This window comes from Bombyx mori, chromosome 10 (assembly GCF_030269925.1).
Source record: "Bombyx mori chromosome 10, ASM3026992v2".
NCBI lineage: Eukaryota > Metazoa > Arthropoda > Insecta > Lepidoptera > Bombycidae > Bombyx > Bombyx mori.
In genome coordinates, this window is record NC_085116.1 from 4173782 (window position 1) to 4185519 (window position 11738).

The following is an 11738-nucleotide window of genomic DNA, read 5'->3' on the forward strand; positions in this document are numbered from 1 at the left end:
TATGGTTACCGGGGTCCCTAAGCCTGCTCCTAGTGTTGGAGCTGAAAGCGTCTAAGGTAACGTGATGGATCCGTATGAACGTGTCTAGGGCGTCGACGGTGACTGGATCCTGCGTGATCAGAATTCGGGGAGTAGTCAACTGCGGCGATAAAACGATTATCATGACGCATAATCTTATCAAAGTACCGTTCCGACGCTAACTTCATGTATTTCCGGATTAATTCGAGGCCCAGATCGTCGTGTACGTGGTCGTGTAGGTCAACATTCCTCACAAGCCACGGAGCTCCGACGCCTTAGTCTTGTACTACAGTAAACGCAAATCTTTTTTTATTTATTTACATTATCATTAATCAATATTTGTTAATTTACTTTTTTTATGTTAATTCGTTTGAAGGTAATCAGGTAAGCGATAGGCAGCGGCTTGGCTCTGCCCTTGGCATTGCTGAAGTCCATGGGCGACGATAACCACTCACCATCAGGTGGGCCATATGCTCGTCTGCCTACAAAGGCAATAAAAAAAAAAAAAAAAGTTGGGAAATTTTATACATATTTACAAATAACATGTGGTATTTTAATTTGCCACTTCTCATTTGAGATTTCAATAAATTATATTAATTACAATTAAATTCATTAAATTCCTAACATAACCTTTAATAGGTTGGGGAAAAGTATCTTCGCATTTTTTAAGAAAATTAACAATTTTTTTTTTATATAGTTTATTTACATTTAACTAAAGTATGTAGGCACCATTTTGTTCGATAACTTTTTGCCATCTTGTAGGTAGGGACATGATCCCATTGCTATAGAAATTTTGGGGCTTCTGATCAAAATACCGCGACAATTGGTTTTGACAGTCCTCTCGTGATGTTAACCTGACACTGCCTAAAGAATTCTGAAGAGACTGAAACAAGTGGAAATCTGAAGGTGCAAGGTCAGGACTATACGGCGGATGCATTAACACCTCCTAGCCAAGCTCTCTTAATTTTTACTGAGTGGCTAAAGATGTGTGAGATCTAGCGTTATCATAATGAAAAACCACACCCCTTCTGTTGATTAATTCCGGCCGCTTTCTCTCAATTTCTTGCTTAAAACTCATCAGTTGTTCGCAGTAGAGCTCAGAATCGATGGTTCTACCTGGTGGTAACAGCTCATAATGAATAATGCCCGTCCAATTCCACCACACACACAGCATCACCTTGTTGCGAATTAACCCGGGTTTCGTCACAGTCTGTGAAGCCTGACCGACCTTTGCCCACGATCTTTTTCGCACGTTCTTGTCGTACGTGATCCACTTTCCATCACCAGTTATCAGCTTCTTCAACAATGGTTCAGTTTCATTACGTCGTAATAAAGAATCACAAATGAGTACACGGTTCATTAGGTTTCTTTCAGTGAGCTCGTGAGGTACCCAAATATCGAGCTTTTTGTGTACCCAGTTTTTTTTCAAATGCGCCAAAACTGTTTTGTGGTCAATTCCCAGTTCTTCAGCTACATCGTAACTACTGATATGCCGATCTTGCTGCACTTTTTCAAAAAGGGCATGCATTTTATCCTTATCAGAGCGACGTGCATATTTGACATCAAAATTTCCGGATTGAAAACGCTTAAACAAAGTGCTACTCTCACAGACTAGTATAGTACACTAGGTCCATAAACATCGCAAATTTTTTTCGTGGCTTGCGTTGCATTTTTACCTTTTTTTTTTGAATTAATTTGAAGTCGTCGTGGCCTAAGGGATAGGACGTCCGGTGCATTCGTGTTGAGCGATGCACCCGGTGTTCGAATCTCAGGCGGGTACCAATTTTTCTAATGAAATACGTACTCAACAAATGTTCACGATTGATTTCCACGGTGAAGGAATAACATCGTGTAATAAAAATCAAACCCGGAAAAAATATAATTTGCGTCATTATTGGTGATAGGACCTCTTGTGACTTAAGATCACGTGGGCTGTGAGCTCGTCGACCCAACTAAGCAATAAAAAAAAAATAAAAAAAAAAGTTCTAAGGTCTCAAGTATAGTTACAACAACGAAATAGGCAGGGCGGTGGTACCTACCCGCGCGGACTCACAAGAGGTCCTACCCAGAGGCGGATTATCCGTAAGGCAAACTAGGCACGTGCCTAGGGGCGTGTAGTTACAAGGGGCGCGCGAGCTCAGAATTTTTAAATAAATAAAGAAAATAACATTTCATTGATTAAGAACTAAATGCTGATCTATAATCTAAATCTATAATAGATTATATTGCACAAGCATCGATATACTCGTATTATGGAATATTGCAAATCAAAAATTCTTCCACCTGCAGAAAGCTACGCTATTCCCACGGTAACGGGATCTACGCGGGTGAAATCGCGGGACGTTCTCTAGTGATATATTCATAACACACCATCATCTGTCAACACACATAAACATTAAGGCCTATTTCCCAGAGCAGAGAGGAATCATGAATTTAGATGTTCGTTCTGTCGTCCCTCTTGATTTTTTCACAGTTATAACGTCATATTTCATTCGCGCATTAGCGTAAGTACAAGGGTCCTGGTCTACTAAAGTCTAGGGCTTGATGATACAACGTCATCGTAATTGCAAAAACAACTAGTTAAAATTTATAGTATTATGATAACCATTTATGGCCGATACAGGGGTGCGCTTAAAGTGATTGCCTAGGGCGCTCTGGACCTTTAATCCGCCACTGGTCCTATCACCAGTAAAATACATCTGGTGGCGGCATCTACAACGTAAATGTCTCCTCCAGGAGGCCAATGTCCAGCCACTGACCACGTCTGTGGGCTGTAAGATACATAGATAACAAAGGATAAAAGGCAATTGACCGCTTTCCGTGAAAGTTTGGGATACTCTTCAACCATTACGTAAATCTTGTCGCGAACGTCCTACCGTCGAACGGCGAACTCCTAGGGGTCCGCGTACCCCACTTTGAGAAACCGGGCTCTAAAGCAATAAAAAATATTCAGACATACTTACGTGGTCAAATTAGAGATTAGGTACGTTTTCCTACGCTTCTGGATTCTGGCTACGAAACCCTAATTGTGTGACAGTGACGGTGAATATGACGGTGTAGCAACTATATAAAATCAACTCTATTAACCAAGACTTTGAAGAATAACTTAAACCAACACCTTAGTGGCTTGTGACCAAGCACACTTTAAGCTGGAGGTACAAAATATAACCGTTTATTTATATTTACATCTGGAACAAACCTGAGAAAATAGTTGCCTTTCACATGATTTTAAAGTGTAATTTTATTTCTGCTGATTCTGGCTTACTTTATGGCGTGTGATCACAATCGTTAGAAGACGCCACGAATACTAGGGGCACAGCAGACTCACAGGTGTAGGTTACAGGGAAAAGTGAAAGGACCAGGCCGTGGCGCAGTGTATGTCGGCGATACGGAGCTGCTGTGAAAGAGCAACCAGTTCCTGGTGTATCGCGGTTCCGACCCAGGAGGCTGGTTCTAGTCCGGGGGTATTGGAGAACACCAGTGGCACCGCCTGGTACGGACTAACGGGCGGCCGTATCGTGACTCCCGACGTAGAGGCGTCGACTATCAGCTCTGGTGATAGGACCTCTTGTCCGCACGGGTAGTTACCACCACGCTGCCTATTTCTGCCGTGAAGCAGTAATGCGTTTCGGTTTGAAGGGTGGAGCAGCCGTTGTAACCATACTAAGACCTTAGAACTTATATCTCAAGGTAGGTGGCGCATTTACGTTGTAGATGTCAATCATTTACGGTGTGATCAAATAACCGCCCTAACTGGGCTGCCAGTCGCAACCGCCATTCCAGAAGCTGAGGACCGGACGAGATGGAAACAGCTCACGAGACAGGCCACGGTCAATTTTCAGGGACACGACCTTCAGCAATTAAGAAAGCGACGAAGAAGAAGAAGTCTATGAGCTCCAGTAACCACTTAGCACCAGGTGGGCTGTAAGCTCGTCCTCTAGCAATAAAAAAAAAGGTCGACGACTCCGCCGCCGGCCGTCCTTGCTGTGAGCGTATGATTGTCATATCCACCGTGGTAAGTCCACCTTGGTGATTCCTCCGACTCTGCCAGTGCAGTATCGGGCGGGGATCGTGCGTCGGGCGAGAATGCATGAGAATTGATTAGTGGGTGAGCCTTTAACATCTTCGGCCCCCGAGTCCCACATACTCCTTATATAAAAATATAAAAAAAGGCGCAGCCAAACCACACCAACAGATATATTTGTGACATGTGTATTACATATATACATGTTTTGGTCGATATTTATATTATAGCAGCTATTTGAATGGAGTAAACTTTATGATCAATTAAAAACATCGAGCTGTTGATACTAATCTATACTAATATAAAAATCTACAGTGGTTTTTACGGATGTTTAGTTATAACTACTGAACCATGCATCCGATTGACTTGAAACTTGGAATAACATGTAGAAAATAAATGTACTTAATGGATAGGCTAATATTTATATGAGTGTTGAACTCCCTAATAATAATGACAATAAATAATAATGTTAATTTTAAATGCCCAGCGAAGCAGGCGAGTACGGCTAGAACCAAATAAAATTGATCTTTAATTATAAATGTCGCGTATTAAGCGAAATGTCGTTTAAACCAAATAGCCTTTCACCCCTCGATATGATAGGAATAAACATTTAACGATTGCAATACATAAATTAAACAGTGTTTTTAACGTGAACAAGTTTTATTAAAACATTTGCTAAATATGGCGCATAGACTACTATACCATATAGTGAATCTAACGTTAATCTGTAATTGAATTTTTGCCACAATGGACTGTTAGAACTAGGAGTTAGGTATTTGCCTGGCATGAATCCATCACATCATTGACCTATTTTGTTCTTGTATTTTCTCTTTTTCAGCTTAAAACTGTAATATTAACTACGTAAGTAAGACCAGAACATGGCGTGTTTGAAACTATTTATATTTTTAGATATGGAAAAAAAATCATCAACACATAAAGAGAAGATTATATTATGCCTTCCCGTTTCTTCCATTCATCTTTTAATTTGGATATTTTCTGTTTTTTTGTTGCATTCCGTTTATACTTTTTTTCTTCGATAAGTTTCCTCTGCGCCGATACACTTTCAGGGCCATTGATCATATCATCCAGTTTTTCAATTAACAATTCCCGGGCTTTCTTCCGATTATCGTCTTGACAACGACTTGTGTGACATTTTATGACGGTACCTGAAAATTTCGTTTAATCAATTGAAAAAGTGATTTAATTTTTTTCATTTGCAACAATGAATTTTTTGTGATGGGAAGATTGCTGTTCAGGTAAATGAGCTGGCGGGCTCAGATAGTATCGAGGGGTAAATCTGCTCATGACTCATCTGGTGTGGCTAAATAATAAAACAATGGACCTACAAATTATTATTTATTTAAATTATAATATAAATTATTATTTACAAACTTGTGTAATTACTGACAGTTGTAAAGAGCACATCAGTAAGTGCCACTATTCTCACTGTTACTTCAGTTAGCAGTTAAAGATTATGTTTTAACAGTAAGACAACTATGACAGGGACAGGACAGGACAGGGAGGCGGATCTCGCCCAACCCCTGGCCCTCTAGGTGTTTCGGGTCCCCCCTCACATGTCGGTCTGGGGACCGGCGAGGGGAGCCTAAGAAGACGACGTGCAAGCTGCTCTGCACGCGTTTTACGCAAGAGCATCCGGGTGATGGAAGGCCGGCTATCCTCGACCCACGCTGGTTCTGACCCAGCGGGGTATTCCGTAGGATAGCTCACTCTAACCGGCGCCATCTAGGCGGGCTCCGGATAGCATGCCGACCGAGAGGGCTGGTGGTCGTGGCGCCGACGACCGCCAGTCCGGCGTCCCGAGGGGGAGGGTGATGGGAGAGATGTGCTCCACACTAAACGCTTCACTTTCCCCCCTTTGCCTCTTCATGAGTTCTGTCTCATGCGAGGTTTGGACGTTGGTTGTTGAGCGACAGGAGGTTTTAGTCAGTTCGACTCTGACATGCTCCGCCCTTTATCCCCAGTGGAGGGCGGAAGTCCGGCGATTTCCAAAAAAAAAAAAAATATTAATATGAAATTAGTGTTTTGTCGTACTGACCAATTTGATCTGAAATATCTCCTTTTTGGTTAAACATTCCTAATTCAAATTTATAAATTCATTTAGCTCAGCGGTCAGGGAACCGGGGTAAATTACCCCAAATGGGGTAAAATGAAATTGGGGGGGGTAAAAATGAAACTGCCCTGAAATTTTCCCGAAAAAATATTTTTAAATTTAAAAAGCTTTTTCATGGGGGCTATATATAAATTTTAAACTAGTTTTTTCGTCTAATAATACAAGAAAAATATCATATCAATTATAAAATAACACAAAATTATCATTTACTTAAATTTTCTGTGGGGCGATTTTTTATCCTCAACTGTATATTACATATATTATTATTATTACCATTATGTATTACTATGTATTACATTGATAAATTGAATAAATGATGTTTAAATTAAATTTTTAGTTATTTGTTTTGTTTTCAGAATTATCATGGGGGCTATAATATGAAAGATGCTAAAAAGAAGCGATTTCGTTTTTTTTTTGTTCTTACACAAAAATATTTTGGGGTAATAATTAAAAAAGAAGGATTAATGATGTGTACGGCGCTGGTGTTGCAGAAGAAAGCACGGTACAAACTTATAGTCTTTGCTCACCCCATTAAATGCAACAAAGTCTAAATTACAATAAATTAATAACCACCTCACAATTTAAATTAAAATGCATGGGTTACAGTAGATCGTCATAACAATATTTACCTGTGGGGATGTGTGTAAGAACCACACAATTAGAATTCTTGTTTACAGCTGACCCTCCTGGGCCACTTCCTCTAACAAATTTTTCAGATAATTCACACTCATTGATCTTTGGTACTTTGGAATAATCTATTGTATGTTTAAAGGCAGCTGCTAAGCGTGGACTGAAATTTCTAAAATATTTTGAAGTGAGCAAGAACATGTCACACAACTGACCCTCTCTGCAGCAAGGCCTGACCTTTCTGTAAAATAAAACAAGTCATTATTTTTCTATATTATTATTTATTGATATTAAAAATAAAACTACTTATTACTAATTTAGTATATTTGAATCGTGACTTCATTACGAATTCAAATTTTGTTTGTAGCATGTTGGTTTTTAAAAGAAAACAAATATTATGTTTAAATAGGTACCTGATACGCGAAGCTAATTTTCTCCAGATCAGTTAAGTTTTGGTTATTTTTGAATTCGATTTTAATTGAGCGCCGAAAATAATCTGGGTCGGTGAGTTTTAATGATTTCGAGTACATCAACAAATTTCTATACAACCTTAATACTTCTTTCCGGGTAATATTCATAATTTTATTAGTAGATAAGTGAGAAAATTCAAGATATTTATGATTATTTTTCTATGGCCACGAAAACTGTAATGATGATTAAAAAAATGTCGTAATTATGTAATTAAATTCACAAACCCGGAATAAAACAGGTCAAAAGTTCTTATGTTTTTTTTTGGTTTAGGGTCTACCGTCTATGGTTATTTTATTAAGCAGTCTTCCCATTTTTCAACTCACACGGCAAAGGTATTAAACCATACAGCCCAATCCTTTGTATATTGTTTTATGAAAATAGATATGGAACGAAATGAAACAAAGTTGATTAATTTTAGTCATTATTCAATTGACATTGTGGGGCCTTCGCGTGAATCTTGGTTCAGGCAATATGGGGTTTGGGTCCGTTACCGGAATGACTGTGTCCAATTTCACACACACAGCTATTTATTACACAAAAACAATTAGAAGGAGAAAAGCAACAAGCACAAGCACAGTTGGATAGCTCACAGCAAACGATAAGAAAAAGTCCAGGCAAAGAAGGAGACATAAACTGTATGTTATACACTAAACATTCAATATTTAGTCGATCGAGACATTCTTAAGCGAGTAAATGTGACGTCAGCTTTGTGGTCAGAGGTCTGCGGACGACTGGCGCGAGAAGCTGCGACGGCGCGGCGCACTTCGCACCGTTCACACAAAGACTTCTGAACTACGCATGATGTTAAAGGAAACCACGCGAAGTAGGATAAAATATATTTTGGGTTTACTAAGATTTTTCAGTGAACTTTTTGGAAGATCTCAAGAAGATACATTCGACGCTTTGTTTCTTTTTGCCACATTTGCACACTTTCACTGATTACAGTTATTGCTTGTTCCGTACATCGTGTACGGAACATTCAGGCATCATACCTTCGTGTACATCTAAAAAAACACTAAGTTAACATAGTAATAGTAGGTACATAGTAATTTACACAACTTCACTTCTTTCGTTCCTGCAAAAAGCTTCTTTAATACAATTTTTTTTCGGTTTGTTTATCCATTTGTGCAGGCAAAAGCAATGTGAATCATAAGCCATTTTTGGAAGTCTACATCTTTTAGAATTAATCGTAGTTCTATATTTATTATATATTATTTATATTTCTATATTTATTCTATAGGTATAAAGTATTTCTCAACATCTTCATAACATACATAGATCAAACAAATCGCATGATATCTCATTGAGTCACTAGTTCATTACACATCATTCGTTGGGATCAGTCAATACCGTCTTTACCATAAGGGCACACGGGGCCCGTGCCCAGGGCCCTCATTCTCAGGGGGCCCCGAAAGACCGACAATTTCTCTCACACGTTTATTCTCAAAACATTTTTTCAGGCACATTACACTTTTTTCACAAATCAGTAATCACAAGGCATAGTATATGCGTATAATAGAAGATTTTGCTCAACAGAAATCCCGAATGAAAGCGTTATCGAAATCGTAACCAAAAAACCAGCAGCATTCTAATATCATTAATGACATATTATAAACTGTATTTGATTACCTATAATAAATGGGCATACTCACTAAAAAATATTATTATAATTAGCTTTTTTTACTTTCCAAAAGGGCCTCAAATTTTTGTGTGCCCAAGGGCCCCATCCTAGTTTAAGACGTCCCTGGGATCAGTATAGTTTGGAGTTGAAAAGTACGATTCTAATTGGTGATTTAACACAACGTTTTTAAAACAAAAACATTATTGTTTTTATTGAACTGTTATGTGAAATGTTTTATTTTACCAATTTTAATGTTCTTCGGACTTAAATCTTGTAAAAATCGTGTCTTTAGTTAAATTGTGAAAATGTTAACTAAATGAAGAAATAAAAAATTAACTGATCAACATATTCTGTTGGATAATTAAAAAAATATTTAAATCTTTAAATTAATTCCCACTTACATTAAAATAAAAAAAGGTTTTATCATCTCATTTCACTATTTGTCAAAAATGCTTGGCGTTTTGGTGTATGTTCCCTTGGCTTACTTAAAGTGCTTAATGAACAAAACCAAAACAAATTATCACCACACCAGCTTTGACACCAGCTCTGAAAATTAAAGTTGAAACTATTGCAGAGGTGTTGCAGAGTAAATTTACTTTTTCTCTTTGTTCAGTGTTTAATTGCGCTTTTAAATCGCAACGAAGTATTTTATTAATTGAAAGTAGTCCCTGTTGATTTTCTTTGTTCCTTATTGATATTTGAGGTTTCTCCTAAAAACAGGGACTTTTTTGTTGACATCATTTCGTTATTCGGCCAAAATGTTTCGACCTGACGCTTTAGATGAACGAGCTGCATTAGACCGACAGATTATTCACAGCAATCTTATAAATGTCGATGTCATTTCTCAAATCGAAAGAGAATTGCAAGATGAGCCGTATGACATGGTATCTCTAGTGTTCCTGTTGTATGAAGTACCGGATACTGCTTTGCAGAAGTTAGTTACACATCAAAAGATAGTGACAGAAATGCTTGGAACTAATTTGAATTTACTTCATGACTGGTATCAGCATTCAAAATCGAAACCCACTTGGAAACATGAGTTCCTGGAGGCACTTCTTATTTGTCAATTGTTTAACATAGTTCGAAGAATAGGATTTGATGTCCAAACGCTTCGAAAGCATTACCAGACAGATTACCCAGGATTAAGTATGTATGTTGATCCTTTAAGAAAGATTTTATATAAAATATGTGAAGAAATAGACACTCCAAATTTAATAAAACTTCAAAAATCCTTATTGACATATGATATAGATGTAAGCGGGCACAATATATGTGAAATTATATTACTTGAACTTATGTCAAGAAGATTCATAGGGATTAAGTATTACAGACATGATGAAAAATACCTTACTGAAATAAAAATTGATAAGTTTCTGAGAATAATTGAAAACTTTGATGGATTGAGAAAGTTATCATTAGATTTAAAATTTCTACAGAATAAATTTGCCAATGAAACAAATCCAAATAATTCCCTCAAGTGTAAGATGGATACTACATCACAACAAAATGAACAACCTGTATTAGTTGAACATACAAATGAAGGAGGGATTTTTGATATTAACAATCTTTTAGACATACATGAAGATTTAGAAAAATTGCAAATTAATGATGGTTTTCATTTTGAAGCCGATAAGAATAGACACATGGAAGAAATTTATGAAATAAAAAATAAAAATAGATTAGGATTGTGTTTAATAATAAATCAAGAGAACTTCTATCCATCAAGGCAAAGTATAGAACTTAACAATCAAATGGATCCATTACAAACAAGGACTGGATCAACCAAAGACAGAATTGCATTAGAAAATACAATGTCATTATTTAATTTCGTAGTTAATAGTCGTTCTGACTTGGGACACAAAGAGATGATTAATTTCATAAAAGATAATATCAAAAACAATATTCATGAAGATGATAGCATGTTCATGTTATGTATTTTGTCACATGGTGTGCGAGGGCACATTTTTGCAGCAGATTCAGTGAAAATTAAAGTTGAAGATATACAAAAGCTATTGGACTCTGATGAAGCAAAGAAACTGCATTGCATACCGAAAGTTCTTATAATCCAAGCTTGTCAAGTTATTGAAAACCAAAATCCATATCTAACAACTGACTCGCCCTTGGGTAATATATTCATAAAAAAATCAGATTTTCTAGTATACTGGGCAACAGCACCTGAATATGAAGCTATAAGACACATTACTAAAGGAACTGTGTTCATACAAAATCTTTGCAAAGCAATTAGACTTTATGGAAATAAAAAACATTTATCAGATATTTTTACTATTGTCAATAATACAGTCACAAACTACTGCATGAAACTGAATCATCCTCAGGTTCCCATTTATGAAAATAGCTTAAGAAGGGCACTTTACTTATTTAAGCCATGATAGAAATTAAGAATATTAATGTTAAAACTCAAAATTGAATGTAGATAAGAGAAAGTAATCTCCTTCAAGTAGGATGCCATATTTTTATATTGCTAATATTTAGGAAAGTAATCCTATTCTCTTTTTTTTTTGGTCAGGAGGAAATGGCCGGACTTCCGCCCTCCACTGGGGATGGAGGGCGGGGCATGTCAGAGTCGAACTGACTAAAACCTCCTGTCGCTCAACAACCAACTTCCAAACCTCGCATGAGACAGAACTCATGAAGAGGCAGAGGGGGGAAAGTGAAGCGTTTAGTGCGGAGAACATCTCTCCCATCACCCTCCCCCTCGGGACGCCGGTCCGGCGGTCGTCGACGCCACGACCACCAGCCCTCTCGGTCGGCAGGCTATCCGAAGCCCGCCTAGATGGCGCCGGTTAGAGTGAGCTATCCTACGGAATACCCTGCTGGACCAGAAC

General features: G+C 37.7%; 2 protein-coding genes across 2 annotated transcripts; one reads left to right on the forward strand and one right to left on the reverse strand.

Annotated features, from left to right (window-relative positions):
• Positions 1-6881: 6881 nt before the first annotated feature.
• Positions 6882-7552, reverse strand: LOC101745101 (mitochondrial ribosome and complex I assembly factor AltMIEF1). Its single transcript, XM_012694081.4, has 2 exons — positions 7214-7552; positions 6882-7041 (listed from the first exon to the last, which is right to left on the reverse strand). The coding sequence occupies exons 1-2, from the start codon at positions 7376-7378 to the stop codon at positions 7003-7005; spliced, it is 204 nt and encodes a 67-aa protein (XP_012549535.2). The 5' UTR covers positions 7379-7552; the 3' UTR covers positions 6882-7002.
• A 1849-nt stretch (positions 7553-9401) lies between these two features.
• Positions 9402-11360, forward strand: Dredd (death related ced-3/Nedd2-like protein). The gene is given in 1 exon segment (NM_001114865.2): positions 9402-11360. A coding segment is annotated over 1 exon segment (1632 nt). The 5' UTR covers positions 9402-9650; the 3' UTR covers positions 11283-11360.
• Positions 11361-11738: the final 378 nt, after the last annotated feature.

What these genes read in the sequence shown, in the direction of transcription:
- LOC101745101 (XM_012694081.4), bottom strand. Translation starts at nt 7,378, where the DNA reads ATGAATATTACCCGGAAAGAAGTATTAAGGTTGTATAGAAATTTGTTG. An exon ending in AAATTAGCTTCGCGTATCAG is followed by an intron (nt 7,042 to 7,213) that starts GTACCTATTTAA and finishes TTTATTTTACAG; the next exon opens with AAAGGTCAGGCCTTGCTGCA.